The sequence below is a fragment of the Pelophylax lessonae genome, assembly GCF_965119305.1.
Source record: "Pelophylax lessonae genome assembly, chromosome: 1".
Classification (NCBI taxonomy): Eukaryota; Metazoa; Chordata; class Amphibia; order Anura; family Ranidae; genus Pelophylax; species Pelophylax lessonae.
The window spans coordinates 47569538-47585127 of record NC_138768.1 but is presented as its reverse complement, the minus strand read 5'-3'; the positions used below and the strand labels follow the sequence as shown (position 1 = coordinate 47585127).

At 44.2% G+C, this 15590-nt stretch overlaps 1 protein-coding gene across 1 annotated transcript in view; it reads left to right on the top strand.

Moving 5' to 3' along the window:
• Nucleotides 1-14998, top strand: part of PSTPIP2 (proline-serine-threonine phosphatase interacting protein 2) — a gene marked incomplete at its 3' end in the record, with an annotated part of 182808 nt that extends 167810 nt beyond the window's left edge. The window contains exons 11-14 of the mRNA XM_082274537.1: nt 2390-2486; nt 5183-5240; nt 8083-8117; nt 14955-14998. Of these exons, the coding sequence (XP_082130663.1) occupies nt 2390-2486; nt 5183-5240; nt 8083-8117; nt 14955-14998 (234 nt within the window). The remainder of the gene's footprint in view (nt 1-2389; nt 2487-5182; nt 5241-8082; nt 8118-14954) is intronic.
• Between the last annotated feature and the right edge of the window lie 592 nt (nt 14999-15590).

The following is a 15590-nucleotide window of genomic DNA, read 5'->3' as shown; positions in this document are numbered from 1 at the left end:
AAAAGCTCCAGTCGCTCATTCCTATCTGGGGAGGCGTACACGTTGATGAGCCTAACTGGCTCTCCCGCCCATGAGCCGTCTACGACCAAAAGACGGCCACAGACGAGCTCCTGGACGGAGTCAACCGTGAAACGACCACCCCTGACAAGAATGGCTACCCCTGCAGACTTACAATCGACACCCCCGGACCAGTAGGAGGGACCATGGGTCCACTGGGAGGACAGATGAGTGTACCTCCTCGAGAAGGGTAGGGCACACTCCTGGAGCATGTAGACATCACTCTGCTGAGTGGAAAGAAAAGTCAGCGCCACCTGTCTTCTAGACGCATCCTTGATGCTCCTAACATTAATGGAAAAGATGGAGATCTTTGCCATCATGTAAAGGAGATAAAGGGGCTATTATGTCAGAATTGCCTTACCTAAACACAGGGCCATCTATAACATTTTTCGGACCCTGAACAAACATTTAATTGCCCCCCCCCCCTCAATCCACTTATCAACTATTTGCGGGCAGCGTGAGCTGAAGGGGCAGCTACTTTGGGCCCACAACAATGACTGGGCCCAGGGCAGCTTCCCCTTTTGCCCTGTATTAAAGACGGCCCTGCCTCCCCCCTTTTTCCTCCCGTTTTTTCCGATAATTTGGAAAAGGAAAGGAATGGAGTATAGGAAGAGAAGCTACATGAACTCCTCATGGCTAACAATATATCATGTATACATAAATGCACTCACGGTTATTTTGAATACTGTTAAAATGCTTTGTAGTTGTACATGAACAGTACCATTTGGTCTTTACCGTTGATATTGGTTCCTCATTTTTTCTTTTTTTACCTTGATCCTTTGTAATGGTTGTTATGGTTTGTAATGGCCCTTCCGTGCCTTAATAAAACTATATTTAAAAAAAGACGGCCCTTTGTGAACTTCAGGTTTAAGGGTTTGACACAACATGTTATTTATAACTTTTGTTAGCCAACAAAAGTTCGATTTTATTTCCATCATTGACACTTTCAAAATTACAGAAAACAAAAAAATTGCGTCTGCAAAAGTTTGGGCACCCTGCAGAATTTATAGCATGCACTGCCCCCTTTGCAACGCTTAGACCCGCCAGTGTCATGGATTGGTCTCAGCCTTGCAAAGGGGCAGTGCATGCTATAAATTTTGCAGGGTGCCCAAACTTTTGCAGACGCCATTTGTTTGTTTTCTGTTATTTTAAAAGTGTAAATGATGGAAATAAAATCTAACTTTTGTTGACATATTATAAGAATGTCTAATCTGTAATTTGATGCCTTTTGGAGATTTTTCCATCTTTCCTTGGCTTCTTTTTTGCACATTAATACAAATGTTTACCTGGGGTGCCCAAACTTTCGATCCCCACTGTACATGTACGTTCTGGGTTAGGGGCATGCAGCGTGCCGCTCCTGCTGTGGACACAGCGGATTGCAGATCCTGGCACAATTTCATTAAAAGCCATCATATAAAATATAATCGCCGAATCGATGCATCGCGATGCGACCCTTCGCGATTCTGCATCGATTCGGGGTGGTTGAATAATCGATTACCTAATGATGTCACTTCCGGGGGCGGGGACAGAAGTGACATGGCGGCGCTGGCCGGGCTTGTGGGATACGGAGCTCCTCCTCGCGGCGCGGGAGAGGAGAGGAGGAGAGCGGATCAGTGCTCTCTCTGGCCCCGGGATACACACGGCACGCCCACTTAGCACGCTGCTGCCCGGCCGCCCGCTCTGACAGCCCGGCCGCCCGAAGTCGCGGCCTTCCCAGCTCGGTACACTTCTGGTAGCGGTGCGGTTCTCGGCAGACAGCCTGAGTTGACCGCAGGGGAGCGAGGAGGCCCTGCTTTCCGCCTGTACCGTGCACTGCACTAGTCCGAGCTCCAAATTCCCGACATGAGGCTCATCACGCAGGACCTGTCCGAGCCCTACTCTATACACCTACCGCTACTTCATCCACAACTGGCTGCAGCTCTGCTTCCTGGTAAGTCGGGGCAATACAGGGCCCAGCATTCCTCCTTACCAGGGCCTGCTATAATACAACTAGGGGCACTACAGAGCCCAGCATTCCTCATTACCAGGGCCTGTTATACTACAACTAGGGGGACTACTACAGACTCTGTAGTCCCCCCTAGTTGTTGTATAACAGGCCCTGGTAAGGAGGAATGCTGGGCTCTGTAGTCCCCCTAGTTGTAGTAAGTAGGCCCTGGTAAGGAGGAATGCTGGGCTCTGTAGTCCCCCTATTTGTAGTACAGTAGGCCCTGGTAAGGAGGAATGCTGGGCTCTGTAGTCCCCCTAGTTGTAGTATAACAGGCCCTGGTAAGGAGGAATGCTGGGCTCTGTAGCTCTGTACCGCTCTGTAACGCTCATTTCTGTTATCTTTCAGATCTATGAAGAAGTCCGTAAGGTGCTGGAGGGCTGTAATATCGAAAAAGACATTGAATGTTTTACAGATGGTCATAGGACTGGAGATAAACCCCCAGGTACCCCCTGACTTGGCATTTCCTACGAGAGTGTCTGTGCATCATACGTCAGCCTTACTCCTAGAGTGTATCTTCTGAGAAAAAAAACAAAATAATGGCTGCAATTCTTGAACTTCTTCTAAAAATGCTGGCTTCTACACTTATCCTCTGGCTTGATTCTTTTTTTCTTTGATTCTATAAAGTCATCATAAGGTCGTGGCCATGCCCCTAACTGAGTATTTGTTTTAGGTGGACCAATTAATTAGCATTTTAATCAGCAGTGTTTTTCTTTCATGATGGATTTGCTTTAAAGGGTTTGAGTAGTCATTTATAATTTTCCTTCTTTTAATAAAGATGTAAATGAGATCAGCTTGATCTTAACAATGCAATGATGTTTTAAAAACACCAGGCAGGGCACAATGACAGGTGCTCTTGATAGGCCTTTCTGTCTTCCATATATACCTACTTGTCCTCCCCCCGAGGCTTTCCTCACCCTCTTGAGCCCTCCTCTTCCCAGGATGGAGCTCAGTGTCTGAGTGACCAATCGTCGTGATGCCAAGTACTGCCCCTCTGGGTTTGGTTCAACAAAGGTCTACAAGGAGCTAACACATTAGTTGTAACTTGAGCCTCCAGTGGGTGTGCACTGTTTGGTGATTGGACAGTGCAGAGAATGACTGGGGTGACAGGTTCACTTTAAAACCTTGCTGCTATATATACACTACATAATTCTGTATTATAATGATAGCAGCCCTGCTTTCATTGTCTTTTGGGGCAGAGTGCCCCCTTACATCAACTGTCCCCATCAGAGTGCCCTTTTACATCAACTGTCCCCATAAGGGTGCTCCCTTACATCAACTATCTCCAGCAGAGTGCCCCCTTGCATTGACTGTCCCTATCAAAGTGTCCCCTTACATCAACTATCCCCATCAGAGTGCCCCTTACATCAAACGTTCCTATCAGAGCTCCCTTACATGAACTGTCCCTATCAAAGTGTCCCCTTACATTAACTGTCCCCATCAGAGCTCCCTTACATGAACTGTCCTTTTCAAAGTGCCCCCTTACATCAACTGTCCCCATCAGAGCCCCTCTACATCAACTGTCCCCACCAGAGTGCCCTTTACATTAACTGTCCCCATCCGGGTGCTCTACATCAAATGTCCCCATCCGGGTGCTCTACATCAAATGTCCCCAACAGAGCCCCCTTACATCAGCTGTCCCTATCAAAATGCCCCTAACATCAACTGTCCCCATCAAGAGTGCCTTATGAATTAGTGCATGCACTCTCAGAGACCTGAGAGGGGTGTAACTAAAAATCTGGTGGGCATAGCCCACCCCAGTACCCCCTAGACCTGGCTTGATCTGTGGAGGAGGGGGGGGGGGGGGAGGTTAGGGGAAGTCAGAGGAAGGGGGCAAAAAAGCTCAATGCACTTTGTTTTTCAAGTACGTCTTTAAGACTCAGTTCACACTACTGGGACTTCCTTCCGACTTGATCCAACTTGGATGCAATCCAACTTGGATGCTATTTAGGAGCCTGTACAAGTGCTGAAATTGCACCCAAGTCAGACCAAAGTAGTGCAGGAACCTTTTCTAAAGACAGAGCGACTTGTGTAGGTTCAGTTTAGACGGCTCTCATGGGAAAACATTGAATTTAACACATCATGTGACTTGGGGTCTCACAAGTCAGGTTCCATGTCGCAGCAGTGTGAACCGAGCCTTAGGGTAAAAACTACAATTATTTCTGAAAAGTGCTGGAGAACAGAAAACTGACAATAAGGGCAAGAGACATCTTTTCATGATACGTCAGCCCTGTTGGTCATTCTTGGTCACAGAGCCTCGCTGGTGCCCACTCCAGCGTACCCCTGCCAGGAATTTCAATGGAGCCAAGTGCTGGAACTTGTTCTGGCACTTGGCTCAGCTTCAGGACATTGCTTAGATCAAATTCCAGGATGGTCCCTGTGAATCCGGGGCGGTTGGGAGGTGTGTCAATTGGGTCTGCAGTTTCTGGCAGTCCTCTCAAGCATTGCATATATTTGTTATTACATATACCCTGTTTACCGGAAAATAAGACCTACCCTGAAAATAAGACCTACTGTTTTTTTCGGGGAGGGCTGCAATATAAGCTCTACCCTGAAAATAAGCCCTAGTTTAGTGTTTGTAAAATCCTAGCATCCACTCTATTACTTAATACCTTTCACATTATTATACCGAGCGCCGCTCTGTGCTCAGCTGATCTCGCTGCTGTGCTTCTCTTTTCATAGCTGTCAGTGGGGGATCTCAGCCCCTCCCCTCTGCAGGGTTCAGAGTGCGTCACAGAAGCTCCGAGTATTATATTAAAATTGTGTGAAATACCTTAGTTGCAGCGCCACTTACCACCAAAAAACAAAACTCTATTTGTGGGAAAAAAAGCACATCAATTTTATTTGGGTACAACATTGCATGACCATGCAATTGTCAGTTAAAGTAATGCAGTGCTGTATTGCAAAGAATGACCTGGCCAGGAAGGGGGGGGGGGTAAATCTTCTGGAGGTCAAGCAGTTAAACATTATGTGCCTCCATTTGGTGATGTTGGGGGCCACATTTGATGCCTCCTTTTTTGCTCATCAGTTGACAACCACTGCTACAGTTTACATGGCGTCACTCCTTTTCTTGTTGGACCATTGAGGCGCGGCTCCCGGACTGCACATCATATAACGGCCTCTATATCTTGTGTTTTCCAGCTCCCATCCTTTATGAAAACTTCTACAGCAATCAGAAGAATTCAACGCCAATGATCAGGTTTGATGCTACAATCTTTAGATTTTTTTAGAAATGGCGCCACCTAAAAATGAAGATCACAATACAGCTGCCTTCAATCTTGGTGAAAACGAAAGATTTATATATATGAGTAGTTGTTGAGGCGCTGTTAAGAATGGATTTAGATCAACCATGAACCAACCTCAATGCATTTCACCGAATGGCGTTATCAGGAAGTTGCTGATGACGCCATTCGGTGAAATGCATTGAAGTTCAGTACAGCGGCACCACTTCCTGTTTTGCCACGCCCGCCTTGTGGAACGCATGCTGGTACAGAGCGGCGATTCTAGTGGGTGCAGAGTGTAGGCACCAGCACATGTGAGTTTTTTACTTATTTGTTTTTAACTTTTATCCTAATAAAAAAACTATATTGTGCGATTATTCCTTCATATTTTGGGAATTCTGGGTGTTAAACCTCTGCTGCTGATTGGACACCCATCCATCCTGTCATCAAACCCAGGAGGCAATATAAGGTTTCTGGTTGATTTACACTGAAGGGCATATAAGTTGGCAGTGGAGAAAAGGGAGTCTATTAAAAGTGGTGCGGGTCCTGGTGGCCCTCAGCTATCTGGTGAGTAGCCCTTTTGAAAACAGGTGGAGGAGCACCTATATATAGGAGGAATACAGAGCACAAATCACACGGGGTGATTGGAAGAATTTAAGCTGCTATGGACAATGTTGAAAATTCAAACTTTGTGTACTGTACTATGTTATTTTTAAAATTATTTTGAGTTTGTATATTTATTTTTTGAGTTCACCTAATTTTTTCTTGCATCAATACATAACACAAAAGTGAGTACACCTCTCACATTTTTGTAAATATTTTATTCTATCTTTTCATGTGACAACACTGAAGAAATGACACTTTTCTACAATGTAAAGTAGTAAGTGTACAGCTTGTATAACAGTGTAAATTTGCTGTCCCCTCAAAATAACCAAACACACAGCCATTAATGTCTAAACCGCTGGCAACAAATGTGAGTACACCCCTAAGTGAAAATGTCCAAATTGGGCCCAAAGTGTCAATATTTTGTGTGGCCACCATTATTTTCCAGCACTGCCTTAACCATCTTGGGCATGGAGTTCACCAGAGCTTCACAGGTTGCCACTGGAGTCCTCTTCCACTCCTCCATGACGACATCACAGAGCTGGTGGATGTTAGAGATCTTGCGCTCCTCCACCTTCCGTTTGAGGATGCCCCACAGATGCTCAATAGGGTTTAGGTCTAGAGACATGCTTGGCCAGTCCATCACCTTTACCCTCAGCTTCTTTAGCAAGGCAGTGGTTGTCCTGGAAGTGTGTTTGGGGTCATTATCATGTTGGAATACTGCCCTGCGGCCCAGTCTCCAAAGGGAGGGGATAATGCTCTGCTTCAGTATGTCACAGTACATGTTGGCATTCATGGTTCCCTCAATGAACTGTAGATCCCCAGTGCCAGTAGCACTCATGCAGTCCCAGACCATGACAATCCCACCACCATGCTTGACTGTAGACGAGACACACTTGTCTTTGTACTGCTCATCTGGTTGCCCCCACACATGCTTGACACCATCTAAACCAAATAAGTTTTACTTTGACTTTCAATGATAATGGTAATCAGGACAAATAGAGAGGATGAATCTCCGTAACGGGGACACAGACAGCAAACAAAACCTGACAGGGGTTCTAATCCCTCTCCACTTCATCCAAAACTAAAAGAAAAGTTTTGCCTTTAGTTATACTTTAATTTTATTAGTGGCTAAAGGTCATTAATGCCTAGATGCCCAGGCCATATGTATCAGCATATATCACTTGTTATTGACTCTTTGATGAACTTGCATACCTCAGTCATTGGGATACGTATATATATTAAAGCGGATCTTCATCCTTATATTCAAGTTCCTTCCTCTCTACCTCTCCTTTACAGGGGAGTGCACTTTTTTTCCTGATGTTTATTTTTAAACCAATAAGTTCAGCTCCACCCCCCTTGCACTTCATTCTTCTAGACCAGTGGTCTCCAAACTGCGGCCCGTGGGCCAGATGCATCCCTTTGCCTGCCTTTATACTACTCTTGGGGCACTATTCCTGTCATTGCTACTAGGCAGTACTGACACCAACAATGGGGAATGATTATTTTCATTGACACCCACTAGACAGGGGCAGGCTTGTGAGTAAAAACACCTTGCAGCGTTCCTGCTGGCCAACAGACCCCCCCCCAACCTGGTTCCTGGTATGGTGAGTAGCTTCCCCCCTTCTTCCTCTGGAGGGTTTTGGGGTGGACATGGACCACTCCTTGGGACAGTCGGACCCCCCGACTTCCCGTCAGGCACCCCCCTTTTCCAGTGTGCCCCATCCTACCCCCCCCACATATGCTGGGGCTGTTTGGGTGGTCTGGTCCACCTCTTGGGGTGGGGGCATGGCGCTAGCTGGCGATGGAGGCTGAGAGTGTCAATACAAAGTTAATGACAACCCCAGATCAGTTCCCATATCGCAGTGCAAACTATCAATTTGGACAGGGATCGGATTGCATAGGTGTGAATACGCAAGCGATCTGATTCTGGTGCGGACCAAAAAAGGGTCCTGCGTGAGTTTGGTCTGAATGCGATGCAAATTCAGCCATAAAATCTTTATGGCTGAATTTGCATTGCACAGACATTGCATGTGATTTGCACAGCAGAGTGCGAATCCCGTGCGATGTCTGGCATCACTACAGCATGAACCGGCCCTAATTCTAAAGGAATGGATGCAGAACTGGCACGTGTGTGCATTGCAGTGCTTTTTTTCTTGTTATGTGTTGTGATCCATTACTCCATTGTTTTTTGACTATCCCATCTTTTTTTTCTAGGAGACCTCCACCACAGACTCCTATCAGCATTCCAGGTAAGAGGTCCAACATTTACATACAGTTATGCTCATAAGTTTACATACCCTGGCAGAGTTTATGATTTCTTGGCCATTTTTCAGAGAATATGGATAACACAAAAACTTTTCTTTCACTCATGGTTAGTGTTTGGCTGAATCCATTATCAATCAACTGTGTTTACTCCTTTTAAATCATAATGACAATAGAAACTACCCAAATGACCCTGATGAAAAGTTTACATACCCCAGTTCTTAATACCATGTATTGCCCCCCTTTAACATCAATGACAGCTTGAAGTCTTTTGTGGTATTTGTGGATGAGGCTCTTTATCTTCTCAGATGGTAAAGCTGCCCATTCTTCCTGGCAAAAAGCCTCCAGTTCCTGTAAATTCTTTGGCTGTCTTGCATGAACGGCACGTTGGAGATCTCCCCAGAGTGGCTCAATGATATTGAGGTCAGGAGACTGAGATGGCCACTCCAGAACCTTCACTTTATTCTGCTGTAGCCAATGACAGGTCGACTTGGCCTTGTGTTTAGGATCATTGTCATGTTGGAATGTCCAAGTACGTCCCATGTGCAGCTTGCGGGCTGATGAATGCAAATTTTCCTCCAGTATTTTTTGATAAAATACTGCATTCAACTTGCCATCAATTCTGACCAGATTACCCTGTGCCTTTGTAGCTCACACATGCCTAAAACATCAGCAATCCACCTCCGTGTTTCACAGTTGGAATGGTGTACCTTTCATCATAGGCCTTGTTGACTCCTCTCCAAATGTAGCGTTTGTGGTTGTGGCCAAAAAGCTCAATTTTGATCTCATCACTCCAAATTACTTTGTGGTAGAAGGTTTGAGGCTTGTCTCTGTGCTGTTTGGCGTATTGTAAGCGGGATACTTCGTGACATTTGCGTAGTAATGGCTTTCTTCTGGCGACTCGACCATGCAGCCCATCTTTCTTCAAGTGCCTCCTTATTGTGCATCTTGAAACAGCCACACCACAGTCCTGTATTTCACCTGAATTTATTTGTGGGTTTTTCTTTGCATCCCGGACAATTTTCCTGGCAGTTGTGGCTGAAATTTTATTTGGTCTACCTGACCATGGTTTGGTTTCAACAAAACCCCTCATTTTCCACTTCTTGATTAGAATTTGAATACTGCTGATTGGCATTCTCAATTCCTTGGATATCTTTTTATATCCCTTTCCTGTTTTATACAGTTCAACTACCTTTTCCCGCAGATCCTTTGACAATTCTTTTGCTTTCTCCATGACTCAGAATCCGGAAACGTCAGTGCAGCACTGGATGAAAGATGCAAGGATCTGTCAGGAGTCCAGAAACTCATTGACTTTTTATACACACACTAATTACAAGCAGACAGACCACAAGTGAGGATGGTTACCTTTAACCGGTTGCCGACCGCCGCAAGTACATATACTGCGGCGGTCAGCCCTCGCCAGGCAAAGTGACGTATGGATACGTCACTAGCCTGTAAGCCAATAGGGGGCGAGCGCGCGCCCCCGGAGGCGCGTTCCCGCCCCGGGTTGTTCACGGACACCTCCGTGCATGTGACCGGCGGACCCGATGTCCGTCGGTCACTCGCGATCGTCCGCTGTGAAGGGAGAAAGGCAGGCGGCTAATGTAAACAAAGCCACCTGTCATTCTTCCCTGTGTAACAGCACAGATCATACGGTCCTGATATGTAGGACCATTGATCTGTGCTGTTACATGTAAAGCCACATCCCTGCACAGTTAGAAGCTCGCCCCTAGGGACACACTTAACCCCTCCTTCCCCAATAAAGTTAACCCCTTCCCTGCCAGTGTCATTTTTACAGTAACAGTGCATATGTATAGCACTGATTACTGTAGTAATGTCACTGGTACCCCCAAAAGTGTCAAAAATGTCAGTCAAGGGTCCGATCTGTCCGCCGCAATGTCGCAGTCCCGCAAAAAAAAAAAACCGCAGATCGCCGCCATTACTCGTTAAAAAAAAAAAAAACAACAAAAATTACAAAAATCTTTCCCTTAGTTAGTAAACACAATAACTTTCGCGCAAACCAATCAAAATACGCTTATTGCAATGTTTTTTACCAAACATATGTAGCAGAAAACAAATTGGCCAAAAATGTTAAAAAATTTTGATTTTTAAATTTTTTTTGCGAATTTCATATAAAAAAATTTGAAAAATATTGTTATTTTTGCAAAATTGTCGCTCTTTTTTTGTTTATAGCGCATGATCAAAAAATCGCACAGGTGATCAAATACCACCAAAAGAAAGCTCTGTTTGTGGGAAAAAAAGGACGTCAAATTCGTTTAGGTACAGCGTTGCACGACCGCGCAATTGTCCGTTAAAATCACGCAGTGCCGAATCGCAAAATAGGCCCTGGTCAGAGAGGGGGTAAAATCTTCCGGGGCTTAAGTGGTTAATAGCCATTCAAACCCCTTTGTGTCAAGTTGTGTGCATGTTATCAGGCCAAAATCACCGGGGTATGTAAACTTTTGATCAGGGTCATTTTGGCAGTTTCTGTTGTCATTTTGATTTAAAAAGAGTAAACACAGATGACTGATAATAAATGGCTTCAGCCAAACACTAACCATGAGTGAAAGAAAAGTTTTTGTGTTATCATTCATATTCTCTGAAAAGTGCCAAGAAATCATAAATTCTGCCAGGGTATGTAAACTTATGAACACAACTGTATGTGTGTTATCTATAGCAATAGAGAGTCTATTTTATTGAGCTATTCTGGATTATTAATCGAAAAATTAAAAAATGCATCTTTTGTATTTAGGTTTTGGAATAATGGCAAATATCTTGGGGTCCATTCCCCCCGTTATTCAGCACGCTGTAATAAGTGCATTTTATGGCCCATTATGTTAGACAGCCCACTCACTGAATGAGCTTTTGATGCATCTCAATGCATGAAAAAATAAATCTTACATAACGCACACACTGTATATGTGATGCAGTGAACCGTAGACATGCGTTGGAATACAAATAACTTTGCATTGTAATAGACATTCATAGTGTTTTGTAGTAATGCGCATTATAACGTGCGTTACGTCATAACTCCCAACTGTTCCGGATTTCGAGGGACTGTCCCTCATTCATAACAATGTCCCTCTTTTCCTCCTCATTTGTCCCTCATTTTGGTCTGATCTATATAGTTATATATAGAATGCAGTTTTTATCTTTCAAAAAGTGTTTCCCAGTGCTAAACCTTCCATCCAATTTCTAAATTGCTGCATTTGTAAATTTCAAAAAGCCAATAAAAAGGAATAGTAGAGGGTAAAAAAAGTACTTGTGGGTTGTTCTGGATATTTTATAGATGGGCAACTCCTATCCTCATATTGATTGGAGGTTCCAAATAAATAATAATAACTACAGCGGTAGGGAACAGACACAAAAAATACTCAGCATCGTTCCAAAAACACTGTTCTGTTAGTTTTGATGCAATTGAAGGTTTTTATACACATGATTACGTAGGTATCACATTATTATTACAATTGTACTTTTATGGTAACAAGGGGCGTAACATAGGCAGGCTAATTCTAATCAGGACTCGAAAGAATGACAACATGTAATGAAAACATTATAAGTGCTGTGTGTACAATGCATGCAATGTGCAATACATACAAAATAGAATACAATAATATACAGAACTTACCAATTTCCTTTACAGGTTTTAACTAATCATTTTTATGTATAAGTCTCCTTTAAGGGGGCGTGGCAGGGGTGTGTCTTATGCCAATATATTTTTGTAATACAGTGGGTACGGAAAGTATTCAGACCCCCTTAAATTTTTCACTCTTTGTTATATTGCAGCCATTTGCTAAAATCATTTAAGTTCATTCTTCTTCCTCATGAATGTACACATAGCACCCCATACTGACAGAAAAACACAGAATTGTTGACATTGTTGCAGATTTATTAAAAAAGAAAAACTGAAATATCACATGGTCCTAAGTATTCAGACCCTTTGCTCAGTATTTAGTAGAAGCCCCCTTTTGATCTAATACAGCCAGGAGTCTTTTTGGGAAAGATGCAACAAGTCTTTCACACCTGGATTTGGGGATCCTCTGCCATTCCTCCTTGCAGATCCTCTCCAGTTCTGTCATGTTGGATGGTAAACGTTGGTGGACAGCCATTTTTAGGTCTCTCCAGAGATGCTCAATTGGGTTTAAGTCAGGGCTCTGGCTGGGCCATTCAAGAACAGTCACGGAGTTGTTGTGAAGCCACTCCTTCGTTATTTTAGCTGTGTGCTTAGGGTCATTGTCTTGTTGGAAGGTAAACCTTCGGCCCAGTCTAAGGTCCAGAGCACTCTGGAGAAGGTTTTTGTCCAGGATATCCCTGTACTTGGCCGCATTCATCTTTCCCTCGATTGCAACCAGTCGTCCTGTCCCTGCAGCTGAAAAACACCCCCACAGCATAATGCTGCCACCACCATGCTTCACTGTTGGGATTGTATTGGACAGGTGATGAACAGTGCCTGGTTTTCTCCACACATACCGCTTAGAATTAAGGCCAAAAAGTTCTATTTTGGTCTCATCAGACCAGAGAATCTTATTTCTCACCATCTTGGAGTCCTTCAGGTGTTTTTTTTAGCAAACTCCATGCGGGCTTTCATGTCTTACACTGAGGAGAGGCTTCCGTCGGGCCACTCTGCCATAAAGCCCCGACTGGTGGAGGGCTGCAGTGATGGTTGACTTTCTACAACTTTCTCCCATCTCCTGACTGCATCTCTGGAGCTCAGCCACAGTGATCTTTGGGTTCTTCTTTACCTCTCTCACCAAGGCTCTTCTCCCCCGATAGCTCAGTTTGGCCGGACGGCCAGCTCTAGGGAGGGTTCTGGTCGTCCCAAACGTCTTCCATTTGAGGATTATGGAGGCCACTGTGCTCTTAGGAACCTTAAGTGCAGCAGAAATCTTTTTGTAACCTTGGCCAGATCTGTGCCTTGCCACAATTCTGTCTCTGAGCTCTTCAGAAAGTTCCTTTGACCTCATGATTCTCATTTGCTCTGACATGCATTGTGATCTGGAAGGTCTTATATAGACAGGTGTGTGGCTTTCCTAATCAAGTCCAATCAGTATAATCAAACACAGCTGGACTCAAATGAAGGTGTAGAACCATCTCAAGGATGATCAGAAGAAATGGAAAGCACCTGAGTTAAATATATGAGTGTCACAGCAAAGGGTCTGAATACTTAGGACCATGTGATATTTCAGTTTTTCTTTTTTAATAAATCTGCAACAATGTCAACAATTCTGTGTTTTTCTGTCAGTATGGGGTGCTATGTGTACATTCATGAGGAAGAAGAATGAACTTAAATGATTTTAGCAAATGGCTGCAATATAACAAAGAGTGAAAAATTTAAGGGGGTCTGAATACTTTCCGTACCCACTGTAAGTTAAGGTGATCTGATTTTTAAAATGAAATCCGGGGACATATTTTTTTTATTGGCAAATGGCACAGGACTACATAATACACAGAGCTCTGGGCACAGGACTACATAATACACAGAGCGCTGGGCACAGGACTACATAATACACAGAGCTCTGGGCACAGGACTACATAATACACAGAGCTCTGGGCACAGGACTGCATAATACACAGAGCGCCGGGTACAGAACTGCATAATACACAGAGTGCTGGGCACAGGACTACATAATACACAGAGTGCTGGGCACAGGACTGCATAATACACAGAGCGCTGGGCACAGGACTACATAATACACAGAGTGCTGGGCACAGGACTGCATAATACACAGAGCGCTGGGCACAGGACTGCATAATACACAGAGCGCTGAGTACAGGACTGCATAATACACAGAGCGCTGGGCACAGGACTACATAATACACAAAGCGCTGGGCACAGGACTGCATAATACACAGAGCGCTGGGCACAGGACTTCATAATACACAGAGCGCTGGGCAAAGGACTACATAATATGCAGAGCGCTGGGCACAGGACTGCATAATACACAGAGCGCTGGGCACAGAACTGCATAATACACAGAGCGCTGGGCACAGGACTACATAATACACAGAGCGCTGGGCACAGGACTACATAATACATAGAGCGCTGGGCACAGAACTGCATAATGCACAGAGCTCTGGGCACAGGACTACATAATACATAGAGCGCTGGGCACAGGACTACATAATACACACATCGCTGGGCACAGGACTACATAATACATAGAGCGCTGGGCACAGAACTGCATAATACAGAGCACTGGGCACATGACTACATAATACACAGAGCGCTGGGCACAGGACTACATAATACACAGAGCGCTGGGCACAGGACTACATAATACACAGATACTCAGATAATCGGACGACTTATCGTTCGCATTTTGTTTCATGATACTAGTGTCGAATTTAACAATGCGTACTAAACGTATGTTTTTTTTTTCGTACGATTCTGGAAAAGCTTCCTGGTTGCGTAGCTACGTATCGGATAGTGCAAAACAAAAAACAATGGCAGCCAGGCTTTCTCCGGGTTATTTTCATGTTTCTGATCATGTGTGGTCTTTATCTATCGATTTTTAGCGAACGCACACTGTACTGATTAATACGCCCAGTAGTTAAGTTTACGTTGACACCCGCTGCAGGTTGCAACTGCAGTGTGTTCTGAACGCTGTGCAGGAAATATGCATGGAACGCAGGTTTCCCGAAGGATGGAGTCGGACTGACCCATAGACAAGTTTTTGAAGCAGTTTTCCTCCTGCCAGGAGTTCTGGTGATCAGAGGAGACCAGCAAACACCCCGTGTGCAGGGGGCCTCAGCGCTGTACAAATGTACAAACATGTCTGCATGGCTTTCTGTGAGATCAATCTTCTTCTTCTTCTTCTTTCCAGATGATGATCCAGCCTACGCAACACTGGATAATTATAGATTGTAGCATTAGCGGAGAATGTAAGTGAGCTGCTGCAAATATTGTAACAGATGTAACATAACTAGAATGTTCATTCCAAATATCCAGGACTGATCAGGAAATGTTTTATTTTGAAAAAGTGAAGCATAGCAAAACACAATAATAATGGAAAATGCCAAAGTGCTGGCAGACTGGGTCAGGTGTTGTTGCATTTTTTTCATTTATTAAAGGTTTATCTCTTGCACTTCCAAACAATTAAAGAGTAACTCCACTTTTGTTGAGAAAAAAAAAACATTCCCCTCTGGGTGATCTCTGTACATTACAAGGATTGTAACAAACTTTGTTGCAGATTCCTACCTTTTATTATTCTGAAGAACCCATTGTTTGTTCCTCTGTGCTGAGTGGGTCTAATGAGAGTGGTTTCATAATTATCTATCAGCTGTGGCAGCTGCAGGGCTCTAATGAGGAAATCTGCTGGGCCTGCATCCCTTTAGACGTGTTCCTATTGGGAGTATCCCACCAAAAATGACATTATTGTTGCAGGGGATGCCAGAAATCTGACTTTTATCTTAGGCTGGCTAAACATGATACAATTTTCTGTACAATTTTCATTAGATTT